At 45.7% G+C, this 14,551-nt stretch overlaps 1 protein-coding gene across 1 annotated transcript in view; it reads left to right on the top strand.

Moving 5' to 3' along the window:
• Positions 1–300: 300 nt before the first annotated feature.
• The window catches only part of CACNA2D3 (calcium voltage-gated channel auxiliary subunit alpha2delta 3), an 839,655-nt gene continuing 825,404 nt past the window's right edge, over positions 301–14,551 (top strand). The window contains exons 1-2 of the mRNA XM_061129193.1: positions 301–422; positions 1,102–1,183. Coding sequence (XP_060985176.1) covers positions 301–422; positions 1,102–1,183 — 204 coding nt within the window. The remainder of the gene's footprint in view (positions 423–1,101; positions 1,184–14,551) is intronic.

Here is a 14,551-nt window from a genome sequence, read left to right as displayed (position 1 = left end):
CCCGCCGGACTCCCGGGGCCGCCGAGGCGGGGCCGGGCGGCCGCCGCTGCGAGAGGCGCGTCTCCCTGCCTCCTCCCCCGCCTGCCTCCCTCTCCACCTCTCCCCACTCCCTCCTCCTCTCCGCCCTCCGCCCCCCACCCCGCCCCGCTCCTTTTTCTGCTCCCCAAGTGCGCCCGGCGCGCGAGAGGCAGGCGGGGCGGCGCGGAGCAGGCAGCCCAGCGCGCTCGCCCACCGCCCGCTCGGCGCAGCTCCCCGCGGCCGCTTCTGTCGCTGCTGCCGGCGCGTCGGAGGGAGCCCAGCATGGCCGGACTGGGCTGGCAGCGCCGCGCGTCCCGGGGGCCCTGGGCGCTCCTGGCCGCCGCGCTTCTCTACGCCGCGCTGGGGGACGTGGTGCGCTCGGAGCAGCAGATCCCTCTCTCCGTGTAAGTGCGGGGTCCTGCGCCGCCCGGGGAGGGGATCCCGGCCTCCCGCGACCCGCTGTGCCCAAGTTTGGGCTCCTGCAGGTGCGGACGGACGGGACCTGCCGCGGTCGTCGGCCTCGTCTCTAGCACCTGCCGGCCCGCACCCGCGTGGGGCGGCCAGGCTGGGGTGGGAGTCCCTCGCCCCCTCCCCGGGCTGGCGAGTGAGACCTGGAGAGGAGACCTGGAGAGGCTCACCGCCAGTGACAGCACGAACTTTGAAGCCTGTTTACCGCATCCAACTTCCGTGGGTCGTTTACCGGAGCTCTTTGCTATCTTGCCGTCTCACTTCTTTGGGGGGCGGGAGAGGGTGGGTGAATTTCTTCCGACTAATCTTTGCCAGGTGATGCCCAGTTTGGGTGGTCAAGTTCTCAGGCAATGATTCACGTAAAATTTAGTGATCTTTCCAGAGAGCCTGGGGGCACTTTGCGCATTTTGAACTATGTGACCCCCCCTCGAGCCCCCTCCGCGGTGCGCTCTGCAGTTTGGTGCTGGCAGTTTCTACCAAGGCTCTTTTTCTTTTTTTTTTCCCTCCAGTGTTATACCTCCGGGTTCCTTCAGCCACAGCCCCCGTGTGTGCGTGTGCGTGCGTGTTGACTGTGACACGCTGTTACATTTGTTCCTCTGCCCTTTCTCCCTATAGGGTGAAGCTCTGGGCCTCTGCTTTTGGTGGAGAGATAAAATCTATCGCCGCGAAGTACTCCGGCTCCCAGCTTCTGCAAAAGGTAAGATTTCTGTGGTGGCAGGAAGCGATGATTTTTTTCCAGCACAGAAAATGGAGGCAGATTTAGTTTTCCAAACAAACGTGAACCCAGAGCAGCATCAGTTATCAGAGGTGTCTCTGATCCTCCGGTTTCTTGGCAATGTACTGTGCCAGTGACTTCTCCCTACCAACCAGTTATTTTTAGATGACACTTGATTCTAAACACAAAGAAAAGCAGGATACTCAGTGGCACTGTCCTGGCCGAGGCTCGGAAACTGAGTGTTTTTTGCATGGCTCTCCTCTCTCTGTCGGTATTGCTGTTTCAGTGTGAGAGCAGATGCTCCTCTGGCCAAAAAATGCTAACTTCATGCAAGGGGCAGAATCAGTGCCTATGTTATGCTGGTGTTCACCTTGCCCACGCTGCAGGCTGGGGTTCAGTGTATCAGAGAAAGACGCTGCACTATTGTTTGTCATCCCTGCAGTTGTACAATCCCATTATTCCCCAATCATCTAGACCCAGGGCTAGCATGCATTACATCATTACAGATAAGGAGAATGAATGTGGTTATCTTTCCACTCAGCTGCACTGCTGGGTAATAACCTATGAGAGTAGTCCTCAAACTTAAGACATTGGTCCGCGCCCATATATTCTAGAGAGTAATGAGAATGGAGAATTGATTATTAGGCTTTTATCAGAAGCTGCATCAATTTCAATTCAAACAGGCAGCATTATGCTTAAAATTACACTGTGAGATATATAGTCCTTTGCGCTCCCCTCCAAGGGAAAAAAAAAAGGGGGCAGGGGAAATGGGCTGGGGAGGAGAGATTAGAGGGGATGAAAAAGAATTTCAAGTTAACAAATCAATAGGATTAATCCAAGAATTCTCTCAAAGATAGAAAATAAAATTGCCCTTTCAGGGTAATTCTCTGAAAATGGGTACAAACAGCTTAAATTGTTAAGTTAACTTTTAAGCATTTAAAGCTGTGCTTTTTGGGCCAATGTAACATATGTGTCATGCATGCTGCCTGGTAACCAAGTACGTATTTTATTTATGGCATTCTGCTTTAGAGAGTAGCGTTTTTGGGGACATTGTATGAAACAGTTTGTCACATGAAATCTAAGTATGGTAATGAAGCATCATCCCACAATGGAATGACAGAGGTTAGCCTGGCTTAAAAATTGTCAGTAGCCATATTCTCTGAAACCTTGGAAAGACTGTTTTCTCACCTGTTATTTGGGGATGGAATTCATTGAATTATAGGCAGTTGATAAAACCTTGAGGTTATGATGTGCCTTTATGGACAATGATAATTCACATACCTGTGACCTGCCTCTCAGCTTATAGGAGTTGCTTCTTTTGCTCGTGTTCTTTTAATCTGGACCAGTCTGTAGCCTGCTTTGGCATTTTGCCTGTGTGTCAGATGTTTTATGTGAAGAGTTCTGGCCTATTGCATTGCCTGTGTATTTAGCTTATGCTTTTAAAGAAGAGAATATTTTGTATAACTTTAAAGAAATATTTTTCATCTGCCTGTTGTAGTTTAGTTATAGCAACTCTGAAAGTATCTCCTCAGAGCCTGTGAGCTTTTTTTTTTTTTTTTATTGTGCTTACATATCTTGTACTCACATTTTGTAGGAGCCCATGAAATATATTTTTTCCTTCTCTCTGAAGTTCACACACACACACACACACACCACACAAAATCCCATCAACCAAGCATATTATTGGCTACTCTCTGATAGCAAATTGGAAAAAGCTAAAACCCTTCTGTTACCTTCTCATCAGCATCCTTTCTGATACTGAATTCACAAGCCTTACTTTGCTTTTGTCATGCTTACTGCTGGACAATTGGGTAATTATTTCCAGCTGTTTATGTCCTTTTTGTCATTTCTTACTGTTGCCTGGCATTCTGTAATCTGACACCAAGGGGAAGATGAGGTGTTGCTGGGCATTAGGTGCTGGGGTGGGCATTTCTTCTGCTCTGAATTGCAATCACCGACCATGACGTCCTCTGACTGTGGCTTTCGCTGGCTAGGCAAGGACTTCCATGGGGCAGGGCATGGTAGACAACTTGGGGAGATATCTTTTGGCTGTCTTGGCCCGTTGCCCTTCATTATGCCCTTCATTATGATCTTTATAATCAACAAAGAAGATTGATTTAGAGAGCTCAGAGTATGAATGAGAAAAGATGTGAGGTGCTCAGAGTGTGGGGAGGCGTAGCATCATTTGGAAAAGCAAGGAGACTGTTGCCTTTCTCTTCTTTTTAAGTTTCTGGCCATGAGACATTACTCCTCTGAGTTAAAACTTTCTATACCCTTTTGTCACATCATTGCATCTTTGACAATTAAGATACTCTCGAAATGAGTTTGGAAACTTGGTTGAACAATGCATTAACACTGCAATAAGAGGATTCAAGGGTGTTGCATGATAGATTGTAATTATACTTTTAAGGCATGGACATTTAAACTTGATTTCAGTTAAGTAAGGTATATTGTATACCACTGAACAATTTTATGTACTCTATGTAATTTTTCTAATTGACATTTTATGTTATGAATTGATGTAAGGTGTTCATTTTTAGAACGGGAGTTTAGTAATTTTTGAACTAAGGCAAAAACTTTGCAAAATAGTTATTGTGAATGTAAGTTAAATAATAATTGACCACCTATTTTAAGGAGTTTGGAGACTGGGAAAACTGCCATTTTTATAAGAGGGTAACAGGTTTTTTTTTTTAGATAATATAATTCAAGATAGCAGTATTATCAGTGATTTTATCAATATAATTATAGGTATTTAATAATGTGCCTCATTGTCACGGATTTAGAAAGGAGAATATTTCATTAGTTGTCTCTTTGTTCATTACCATGGCTTTAGCTTACAATAATATATCTGATATCCACTGCCAGACTTCCTATTTTTTCTCTTTTTGTTTTCTTTGCCTAGTGCAGGAATAGCAATCTATTAGTTCTTTATAAAGAGGATATTTTTGATTGTAATAAAAAAAGAATCTGCTTTTTAGCAAAGTAGACTGTTTCCAATGCAGAATGGAAGAACATGGGACTTGTATGTTGGAGTTGGAGTCAATTTTGAGAGGTTTTTCTGGTTGTTAGAGGACCTCGGGCCCCTGAAAGCGAAGTGCTCTTATGCGGCTGTGTGCCTGTGTCCTGCCCTCCTTAGCTGGCAGATACTGCAGGGGTTTCCATTCACTTCAACTTTTAATTAACTTTCCTATTTGACATATTCATGCCAATATTCAGCTGCCTCTATCTTGCTTCATTTTCCCCAGAGAATGCGCTTTGTGTGGGTTCTCTTGGAGAGGTACTGTTTCATTATCTTTCTATTTTGGGATTCAGTGAGAAGCATTCTAGTAGGTCCAGTAACCTAGTCTGTTAAACACTTGGGCTCCACACCCCTAACATTCACAATAAAAGGTATTAAACTGATGTGATTCTCATTTCATCCCTCTCTGGGAGAATTTGGTCGGAGCTGGATTTGTCGTTCTATTTAGTTCTGCATTCAGGGAATGTATGTTCACAGGAATGAAGGATTCTAATTACATTTTCCAGAACCATGGTGATAAATACACAGCGGAAATACAGGTACTGTATGTCTCTGCCATTAATGCTAGAAAAGAATTGACATTTACCTTGGACACCTCGTGCCGCACTTATCAAATGTGCTCTCCTTGGAATGCATAACCAGTTTTTTGCATTATCAACTATTTATTGAGAGGGCGGCTTTAATATATGAATGTGATGTCTCTTTCCACAGGACAGAGTCAGCAAAGTGAAAGGTTGGGTCTTTATGCCATTTTGATAATTATGACTTTTCATCAATGTGGAAATCGATGGTCTTTTAAATAATTAACTAGGAGTATTCACTTATCAGGAATTAGGTAGCAGCGCTGTGTTGCCTATAGGAAGCCTGACACTCTACAGATTGCTTTTACTGGGGAGGCGCTACTTGGCTGAACATTTTTGTTGAATAAACACAGTTATTTGTCATCCTGCGAGATTAATGCATTCAATCTACGCTGCCCATGTTTTAATTCATGGCACCACTTCAATTACTGGACTTCTCCCTGGCAGATTATTTTTCAAAGTCTTGAAATCTTGGAAATGACAGTTTTCAGTCTTTCGGGGCAGTTTATTGGTCTCATTAGCCCAATCACCAGGACATCAGCAGAGCAGGGTAAACTGGTTGGAATTCATTTCATGCATCTTACCCACGCATATATCTTACTGCATTTATACACTCATACTCGGTCACTTGCTGACCAGATAAAGTTCTTTTTGTATGACTTTGCTAAGCCTGAGCTTCTTTTGTTCTTTTCTTTTTCTTTCCTTCTTTTTCTCAAAGTTTCTTTTCTGCCAGAAATATTTCTGCTTTGCTTTTTCCCTTATTAGGAACTGCTGCAGCCTGCATTGCTCAGATTTACAACGCTAGTCAAAGTTAAGTGAGGTGAAAACGTAGGCATGGTTTTCTCATCGGAGGTAAACTTCAGATTTTTAATCCAATGTAGTTATTAAATTTGATCAATTGCTCTGGTGCTCTCAGGCTAGTTTTATCTTGTCTTATTTATTCTAATACCAATGTGCTTTTAGGCAAACACACGAGTACCAAGCTACCTCATAAAGTCTGTCGGGCAGGGGCAAGCACAAATAACGTTTCCAGTTTTGAAGAAGACATAGCCATGTATCTGGAGAAGGAAATGGCAACCCACTCCAGTCATCTTGCCTGGAGAATTCCATGAACAGAGGAGCCTGGCAGGCTGCCGTCCATGGGGTTGCAAAGAGTCAGGCATGACTGAGCAACCATCCCTCACTCGCACTAGCCATGTATCAGGATGAACAAAAGTAAAAGAAATGTGAAACAGTACCCTGGGCACCTGTGGCCCTGCCGGATATCCCATTGTCCTGCACTTTGGAGCACACATTTGTGGAAGTCAAGTTTGGGGGTTTAGGTTTTTCAGTCATCGATCGACCCTTGCTAGGTGTTTAATGCTCCTGCACACCTAGAGCAATAAATGACTTGCTATGTTGGGCTTAGTGAAAGAGGTGTATATTCTCTCAAGGATCCTTTGTTTCCAGACTGTCATTAGTCTGGATCTCTCATTACAGATACCAACTCATGGCTTTTTCTTTATCTAAGTATGTAGCCTCTGTCAGAAGTGAGTGGTGTTTATTTCAGGGGTCCCCATCTTTTGCAGTCACAGTGCTTGCCAAAACAGCCTCCCAAACTGAGATCCACAGCGTCTTCCAGACAGAGACTTTTCACAGCTTTCATGTTCCCTGGGACACTCTGATTGGACTTAGAGATTTGCTATGGCTGAGACTGAGAAAAAATGAAATAGATGTCGTAAATGCCAGCCTATGAATTAGCATATGAGAGCCCCCCTCCCCCACTCCTCTTTTAATGTAATTTTTATACAAGAGACATAATGGCCATTGCTTCATCTCCAGTGGCTGCAGTGAGGCTTTTGTGTATCATGTAGCGAGAGGAAAAGTTCCTCATGTCAGGCTCCTGGCGATATTGATAGACTCTTCATCAGCCCTCTCTGGTCCATTAAGCAAAAGTGAGCTTCTCCTTCAAGAGAAGAAAATGGAGAGGAAGGGGAGGATGCTTGCTTTCCCTGAGTATTTAGTGACCAGCACATTTAGCTGATGGTCTCTGAAATGCAAAGCCAGCCTCAGAGACTCGTTCCTGACAGTCCGACCTGGACCACAGCTCACCCTCTGCAGGTGAGGCATCTGCTCAGCTGATGTGTTTTAAGGGATTTCTCTTTGTGTAGCCAGCGTGTCTACTTTTCAGAAGAAAGTCATTTTACAGGCATAACTTTGAGAAGGGTGCAGGGTGTCTTTAATAAATGGTACAACACTCGTTGGGTGCTCATTCCAAGGCTGCTTAAATAAGGCATTACATATAAGGTGTATCATGGTTAGATGTTGCTGAGCTTCTCGGTTACCCCACATCAAGATTATGGAAATAAACAACTCGGTAGCCACCTATTAATGGGCAGTTCAAGGCCATATTGGAAAGGAGAGCATTATCTCTTGACAAGAAATAGATGCCTCTTTCTTCACTTTGTGCCCTCCTGTGTATTCATCTTGGCATCCAGTATTGGAAAACAGTACCCTTCCAAGGTTAAGAGAGCCATTACCACGTAAACAATCTGGACAGGCAAGTTGGACATGGTTATGTATGGCTGTGGGTTCGTAGACCAGACTGCTGGTTATTCATTTTAGGTGAAGCAACTGCCAGATGATATTTGGGGCTGGTACATGTCCTTACCACTTATTAAGTTTGTGCATGCATGTGCACGCATGCCAGTAGAGACAGAGGCTGCTCATCACAGAATGTGCCAGATGCTGCCTGCTGATGGGGAAGGTTGTCCTTGTCCTCTTGGGCTGCTAGCAAGTGCGGCTTGAGTGGGTGAACTGGGGTGCTAGGACAGAACCGAATGATCCAGTCCACTAGGCTCAGGTTTGTCTGGCATCTGAGACATTATAGGCAGCTGCAGTGGAGGACCTGCTGAGACCAGGACCAGCTACATCAGGGGTCCCTAGTCTCCGGGATCTCATGCCTGATGATCTGAGGTGGAGCTGATGTATTAATAATAGAAATGAAGTGCACAATAAATGTAATGCACTTGAATCATCCTCAAACCATCCACCCCATCCCCAATCCCATGGAAGAATGGTCTTTCATGAAAAGGGTCCCTGGTGCCAGAAAGGTTGGGGACCACTGACATAATTTGTGGGACCCAGTGGGAAAGCAAAACGTGGTTCCATTTGTTAAAAAGTTATGAAGAATTTCAAGATGATGATAGCTGAGCATCACAGCAAGGAGGGGGCCCATCGGGACTCGGGTGAAGCCCCCTGCAGGACAGGTCGTGCTCATTTTGGCTTTCTCTTTTCCCTGCTGGGTAGCTCATCCTCTCATTCTATTTTGATGTTCTGGCCACAGTCAGCTGGGGAGGAGTCCTTTGCCCATCTTTTTTCATCATTGTAATAGGTGCAGAGCTTGGAGCGTTTTCAGAGACATACATCTTGGAAGCTGCAGTGTTGTTAAAGCATAGAAAAAGGTCACTGGCCTAGGAGTCTAAGAGCTGTGGTGTTTGTCTTCTTGTCTTTTCTGTAGGTATTTCCTGGGTGGCCTTGGGCAAATGGTCTAATGTAATAGTAAGAACAGGTAGCATTCTCTCAGGAGTTCCTACATTCCAGGTACCGGATAAATACCTGACATGTGTCATCCCACTGAATTCTCTCGGCTACCTGATGACTCAGGTACTACCATTCGCCCATTTTTCAGATTTGGAAGTTGAGGCTTATGGAAACGAAGCAGCTGCCCCCAGGTGACTGAGCTGGGCTTCTGGAGTCTGCTTGCCTGGCCGCAGTGCTGCTGTCTTCTCTTGTCTTTGTGTGACCTTTTTTCATCCCCCCTTCCTGTTTGAAAACAATGTGAGTAATACCTGCATTTCCCTACTTCCTGGGTGTTTTGGAGGATTAAATGAGATAACATCTGGGAAATTACTTCGAAAACAATTAGAACCTAAGAAAACAGCTGAGAGGACAGGGTTTGGCGTCAGATGGACTTGGCGTTGAGTCCCAGATCTGCTGTTTCCTAGCTGGGTCACCTTGCAGCATGATGCTTCTGAACCTGCTCCCTCCAATGTGAGAGGAGACCGGTGTCTTCGACTTTACAGGCTGTGATGAAGATTAAATGAAATAAAAGGCGTAAAGCACTTAGCATGGTGCCTGGCACGTAGAAGCTTTCCGCGATTGAGCTGTGAAAGTCATTATTGGTGGCGTGAGACAGAGACGAGCTCTTCAGATAACCTTCAACGAGCATCTGTGGGGCCAACTCCATAGACGCAAGTGAGTGAGTGCCTGAACGGGGGAGTGGGTGCCAGGTGCCGGCAGGGAGGTAGGTGGTCCCACCTGGCACCTGACGAGAGGAGTCTGAGGAGCCAGGTACTGCAGAGCGGGAGGAGGAGGCCACAGTGGACCCAGCCTCTGCCCAGACCTCTTATTCTCCTCCTCAAGGTCGGCTCACTTCCTCCTAGAGTCGGGGCGATGCCCACATGAGACATCGGGGCTGAGGAACTATCTCGGGGGCTTCCTGGTACCCCGTTCCTGGCTTGCCCTGCTGTGCAGGTGGTGGATCAACTGAGGAAGGACCACATAGTTTAGAAAATCACCCCCAAACCATTGGTACCCGGGACTGATGGACCCAGAGAGTCTGACTGCCCTGGAGGCTTCTTAAAATCTACCAAGATTCTAACCGGCTCAGGAGAACAGACTTTTCAGTGGGACTAGACAGGAAGGAAAGGGACTTCTTGGGGGGAGAGTAATGAGACAAGCATTCTTTGTATTAAAGTAGATAATGCAAGACGTCTGCTGGGGTCTTTAGTTGCACCGGGAGATGGCCTGTGTTTTCTACCTGTCACCGGTGGCTTGCAGCTCAGGGAGATGGAGCGCAAGAAGATGGTGGGGCTGGACTCGGATGGGAGCGTTCTGACCCCCAAGCCTTTGACTTTTCTCTGCACTGTGCGTCACCTGTGTGGGCTGCTCCCACCTGAGCACAACTTCAGTGGGGTCGTCAGGACCTCAGCAGGATGAGAAGGGCTGGGTGGGTGGATGCTGGCGGCCTCTCTGGTTTCTTTCCTCTAGATGTGCTTCCGCAGGTGGGATTTCAGGAGGTGTTCTGTTGGCAGCAAAGACTGACTTTGTGGGTGATGGGCCCCCACAAGTTGGGGGAAGACTTCCCTTGTTCCATGGGAGCTTGTGCCATGATGGGCCAGGAATGGTTCCTAAGGGAGACAGGGAAGGTTGACTAGAGGGGCCCTGGCTGGCAGGGCAGAAGGGGGGCTGTTGAGTACCTTACACCTCTGCTCAACCAGAGCTGCCAAGGAAAAGAATAACCTTGCGGAGCTCCTGAGCAGGATTCAGTCTTGGCTAAGGCACAAGGCCTCAGCCATTCTGCAAAAAGCAGGGAGCATTTCCCATCACGTTTTCCTCCAAAAGTCAAACCTGCTCTTTATCTGTTTGCTCAGGTCCCTGAGTTTGGCTCCTGAGGGCGTGTTTCTCACACTTGATGGTTTGATTCCTTTTCCTGAGACTTTAGTGTTGTGTGTTAAAATGGAATCAGTGGTAAAATTTGCCCTTGGAGATGCCACCACGTTTTAGACACCCCCCCCAACCGATGCTATAAACGTGACCTTGCATTTCCTTCTTTGGAACTCTGGGCTCCCAGGAAAGACTCTGTTGTTGTTGTTTAGTTGCTCAGTCATGTCTGACTCTTCATGACCCCGTGGACTGCAGCACGTCAGGCCTCCCTGTTCTTCACCATTTCCCAGAGTTTGTTCAGTCTCATGCCATCCAACCATCTCATCCTCTGTCATCCCCTTCTATTCCTGCCTTCAATGAGGGTCTTTTCCAATGAGTTGGCTCTTCACATCAGGTGGCAAAAGTAGTGTAGCTTTAGCCATCAGTCCTTCCAGTGAATATTCAGGGGGTGATTTCCTTTAGGATTGACTGGTTTCATCTCTTTGCTGTCCAACGGACTCTCAAGAATCTTCTCCAACACCACAGTTCAAAAGCAGCAATTCTTCGGAGCTCAGCCTTCTTTATGGTCCAGCTCTCACATCTGTGCATGACTACTGGAAAAACCATAGCTTTGACTAGCCGGACTTTTGTTGGCAAAGTAATGTCTCTGCTTTTTAATACACTGCCTAGGTTTGTCATAGCTTTTCTTCCAAGGAGCAAGCGTCTTTTAATTTCATGGCTGCAGTCACTATCCACAGTGATTTTGGAGCCCAAGAAAATAAAGTCTGTCACTGTTTCCATTGTATCCCCATGTATTTGCCATGAAGTGATGGGACCGGATACCATGATCTTAGTCTTTTTTAATGTTTTAAACCAACTGTTTCACTCTCCTCTTTCACTTTCATCAAGAGGCTGCTTAGCTCCTCTTCACTTTCTGCCATAAGGGTGGTGTCATCTGAATATCTGAGGTTATTGATATTTCTCCCAGCAATCTTGATTCCAGTTTGTGCTTCATCCAGCCTGGCATTTCACATGATGTACTCTGCATATAAGTTAAATAAACAGGGTCTAGATTTCTATTGCAGTGAGCCATGCACAGCTGAAAGGAGATTTTTAAAAAACTTTTATTTATTTTTAAAACTGTGTTAATTTTAACTTTTGGCTGCACTGGATCTTTGTTGCTGCACCTGGCTTTCTCTGCTCATGGTGCATGAGCTTCTCATTGTGGTGGCGTCTCATTTCCGAGCAGAAGCTCTTGGGCACACAGGCTTAGTAGCTGTGGTACACGGGCTCAGTTGCCGCACGACATGTGGGATCCTCCTGGACCAGGGGTCGAACCTGTGTCCCCTGCATTGGCAAGCAGACTCTTAACCCCTGGAGTACCAGGGAAGACCCTGAAGAGATATTTTTTTTTTCAAAGCATGTGCTTTGGTGTTGAATTCCACTCTGTCAGTCACTAACTTTCTCTCTCTGGGCCTTGGTTTATGCATTGACAGAATAGAACTAAAAATAAAAGCGCCTGTATCATAGGACTTTGGGGAGGGCTAGATGGTAGAACACAGATGACGTAGCTTTGAACAATAGGTGGCACCTGGGAAGCCTTAGTTCTCTGGGCCACTCTCTCACTTACAGTTTCGACTTCGTTATTAATGAAGAGCAAGAGAAACTTCTGGAATTTTAGTCACTTTGATCCCACAATGAGTTCATAGGATAAGGCCATATATGTCTCGCACATTTAATGTGACAGGGCACAAAGGCAAACAGAAGTATTCATTATGTTCCCATGGAGGTGTATGTTTTTATTTTTTGCTTTCTTTTCCTAATTCTTCCCATCCCGTCTTTTGTACAGTACAGGTGGGCAGTTGGGGAAGTCACTTTTGTTCCTGTTATCCGTGTGTACTGTAATTTGCAAGGCAAGGTGAGAGAAACACGGGGCAGGCGTTTGGCTCTTTGTACCTGCGCCATCCAAAATACCGCTTCCATTGTGCTTTGTCAAGGCAGAGGCGGAAAAATAGTGTAAAAAGAACAATAGGTGTGGGAGGCAGTAAATCCGTTGGAGGTAGGTAATCTTTGGCCACGAGTCATAACATATGGCTTTACTCCTAGCCTCCTACCAGTTTCTATCATCAGTGAAATTTCTATTAACTCAATATACTGGATCATGTCCAAACAGCTCAGTGAGCATAGGTTTTTGCCCCCCTTGACATCAATGAAGGGGCTTCCCAGGTGGCTGAGTGGTAAAGAAACTGCCTGCCAATAAGGAGACGCAAGAGACTCAGGTCTAATCTCTGGGTCAGAAAGATCCCCTGGAGTAGGAAATGACAACCCACTCCAATATTCTTGCCTAAAGAATAGGCAAGCATTATCCATAAAATTCCATGGACAGAGGAGCCTGACTACAGTGCTTGGGGTCACAAAGAGTCGGATGTGACTGAACATGCACGCATGCAGTCATGTCAGTGATGATTGTTTGATTTCTGGGACCCTCAAGCTCAAGTTCGAATGTTATTTCTTTTTGATATTGGCTTGGGTTTCTTTCAGAAAGCTGTGCTTTTGAAGGCATACGTTGAAGGAATCATCGTCAGGCAACCAGTAAAAGACGTGTGTGTGTGTGTGTGTGTGTGTGTGTGTGTGTGTGTGTTGGCGTGTTTTGATATACACAGGCTGTCTTCCCTTTGTTAAAGACTAGTAACTACTTTAAAATTCCAGGGTCTGTAGCCAGGTTCCAGTATTTCAGAACATCAGGAGTCATCTGGTCACCCCAAAATAAGATGTAATCCTCTCAGGAAAGGGCTCACAGCTCACTAATCTATTGAAAAAAGCCAGCAAGACACATTTCCTGGAACAGGAATTTCAGAATTATGGAAACATAGTTGGAATTCCTATTTAAACAACAAGATTTTCAGTTACTTTTGCATGAAACAAATGCCTTATGAGTGATATGAAAAATATATAAACTGAGAAAGAAATTAGAGGATTATGGGTTTTTTACATTTAATTTTAAAGAGAAGCAGTTGGTCTTGGGAAGACAGAACCATGTAGAGGTAAAAGTCTGGATCTGAGACCCGCCTCCCCAGGGTACAGTCCAATGCTACTGCTGACTAGTCTCAGACCCCTGACAAGTCAGTTGCTGAACCTCAGAGTTCTTATCTGTCAAATGGGCACAATGGTACTAACTTCTAGGGTGGTGATGAGAGATGCAAGTGAGAAGATGCACACAGGATGGTTGACAATAAGTGGCTCAGAGGAAATATTTACAAAAGGTAAGTGACTGCTGCTGTTGTTATTATTTTTCTTCAGGAGCTGCTTCCACATATCAGGGCAGGTTGGCTGCTGAAGACAGTAGTTTGTGCACTGAGGGGGGAAACTTTAAATCAGGCCACTCGGCAGTCTCTCCACCAGAGCTGCCCACCACTGAGCCCCACAGGGTCTTCTTAGGCAGGAATCATAATAATGATGCAGGTACTTTGCGTGTGGTGCCATGTGCTTTATTTGTATGGTTTCGTTTAATTTCTCACAACCACTCCTGTGTTTGGTTCTGTCATCATCTGTATGTTAGAGATGCAGAAACCAAGACAGAGAATATTCCTTGGTCCAAGAATGCCCAGCTCCAAGTGACCCAGGCAGGCATGGAACTGTGTCTTGTGAGTCCTGTTCAGCTGCCTGGCCTGGGGTGAGGTCTGAGGAGGGACATCTGGGTACTCCTAGGATGAAATATTCCCCATGCTTTGGTCTTGACCTGCTAGTGACTCCTCAGGTGGTTGGTGGCAATTTCTTCTATGCTCTTAATCCTTTCCCCAACAGAATTCTTATTTTGGTGAACTGTCATCTGCTTTCATAATACAGAATGAAAAAGGAGCTGGAAAGAGGGATGAGCCCAGTTCGCCCTCTAGGTTTCTATACTTTTCCATTTTTTTTTTTTTTTGGTACTAAAACAATATTGCTTGTCTTTTGATTTCTTTTGAGGGTCAGCCATCCCTCCCCTTTTGAGGGCTGACTCTTAAGAAACCTTTTTGAGAATCTCACTGAATTTGGCTAAGTTTCCCTTTGTGTATATCCCATGATGTGGAAGAGCCAGGTTGGGCTCTGGGACCCCGGTATTAATACATGATGGATCTGACTTTGAGATCCAGCCTGGCTCTAGTGAGTTTCACTTCTGGGCCTCAGGTTCCTTATTTGTAAAATGGGATCATGGTGAGCATTGTCAATATGCACTAACAGTCTTAGCACAGAACTGGACATCTGGAAAGTGCCCACTAAATTTTAGCTTCCCCTTTTTTGTCATCCCCACTCTTTGTCTTTCCTGGATATTTGTTGGAGCTCCTTTTTCTTTTTCTCTCTGGG

The sequence above is a fragment of the Dama dama genome, chromosome 24 (assembly GCF_033118175.1).
Source record: "Dama dama isolate Ldn47 chromosome 24, ASM3311817v1, whole genome shotgun sequence".
Taxonomy (NCBI): Eukaryota; Metazoa; Chordata; class Mammalia; order Artiodactyla; family Cervidae; genus Dama; species Dama dama.
This window is presented reverse-complemented; position numbering and strand designations above follow the sequence as displayed.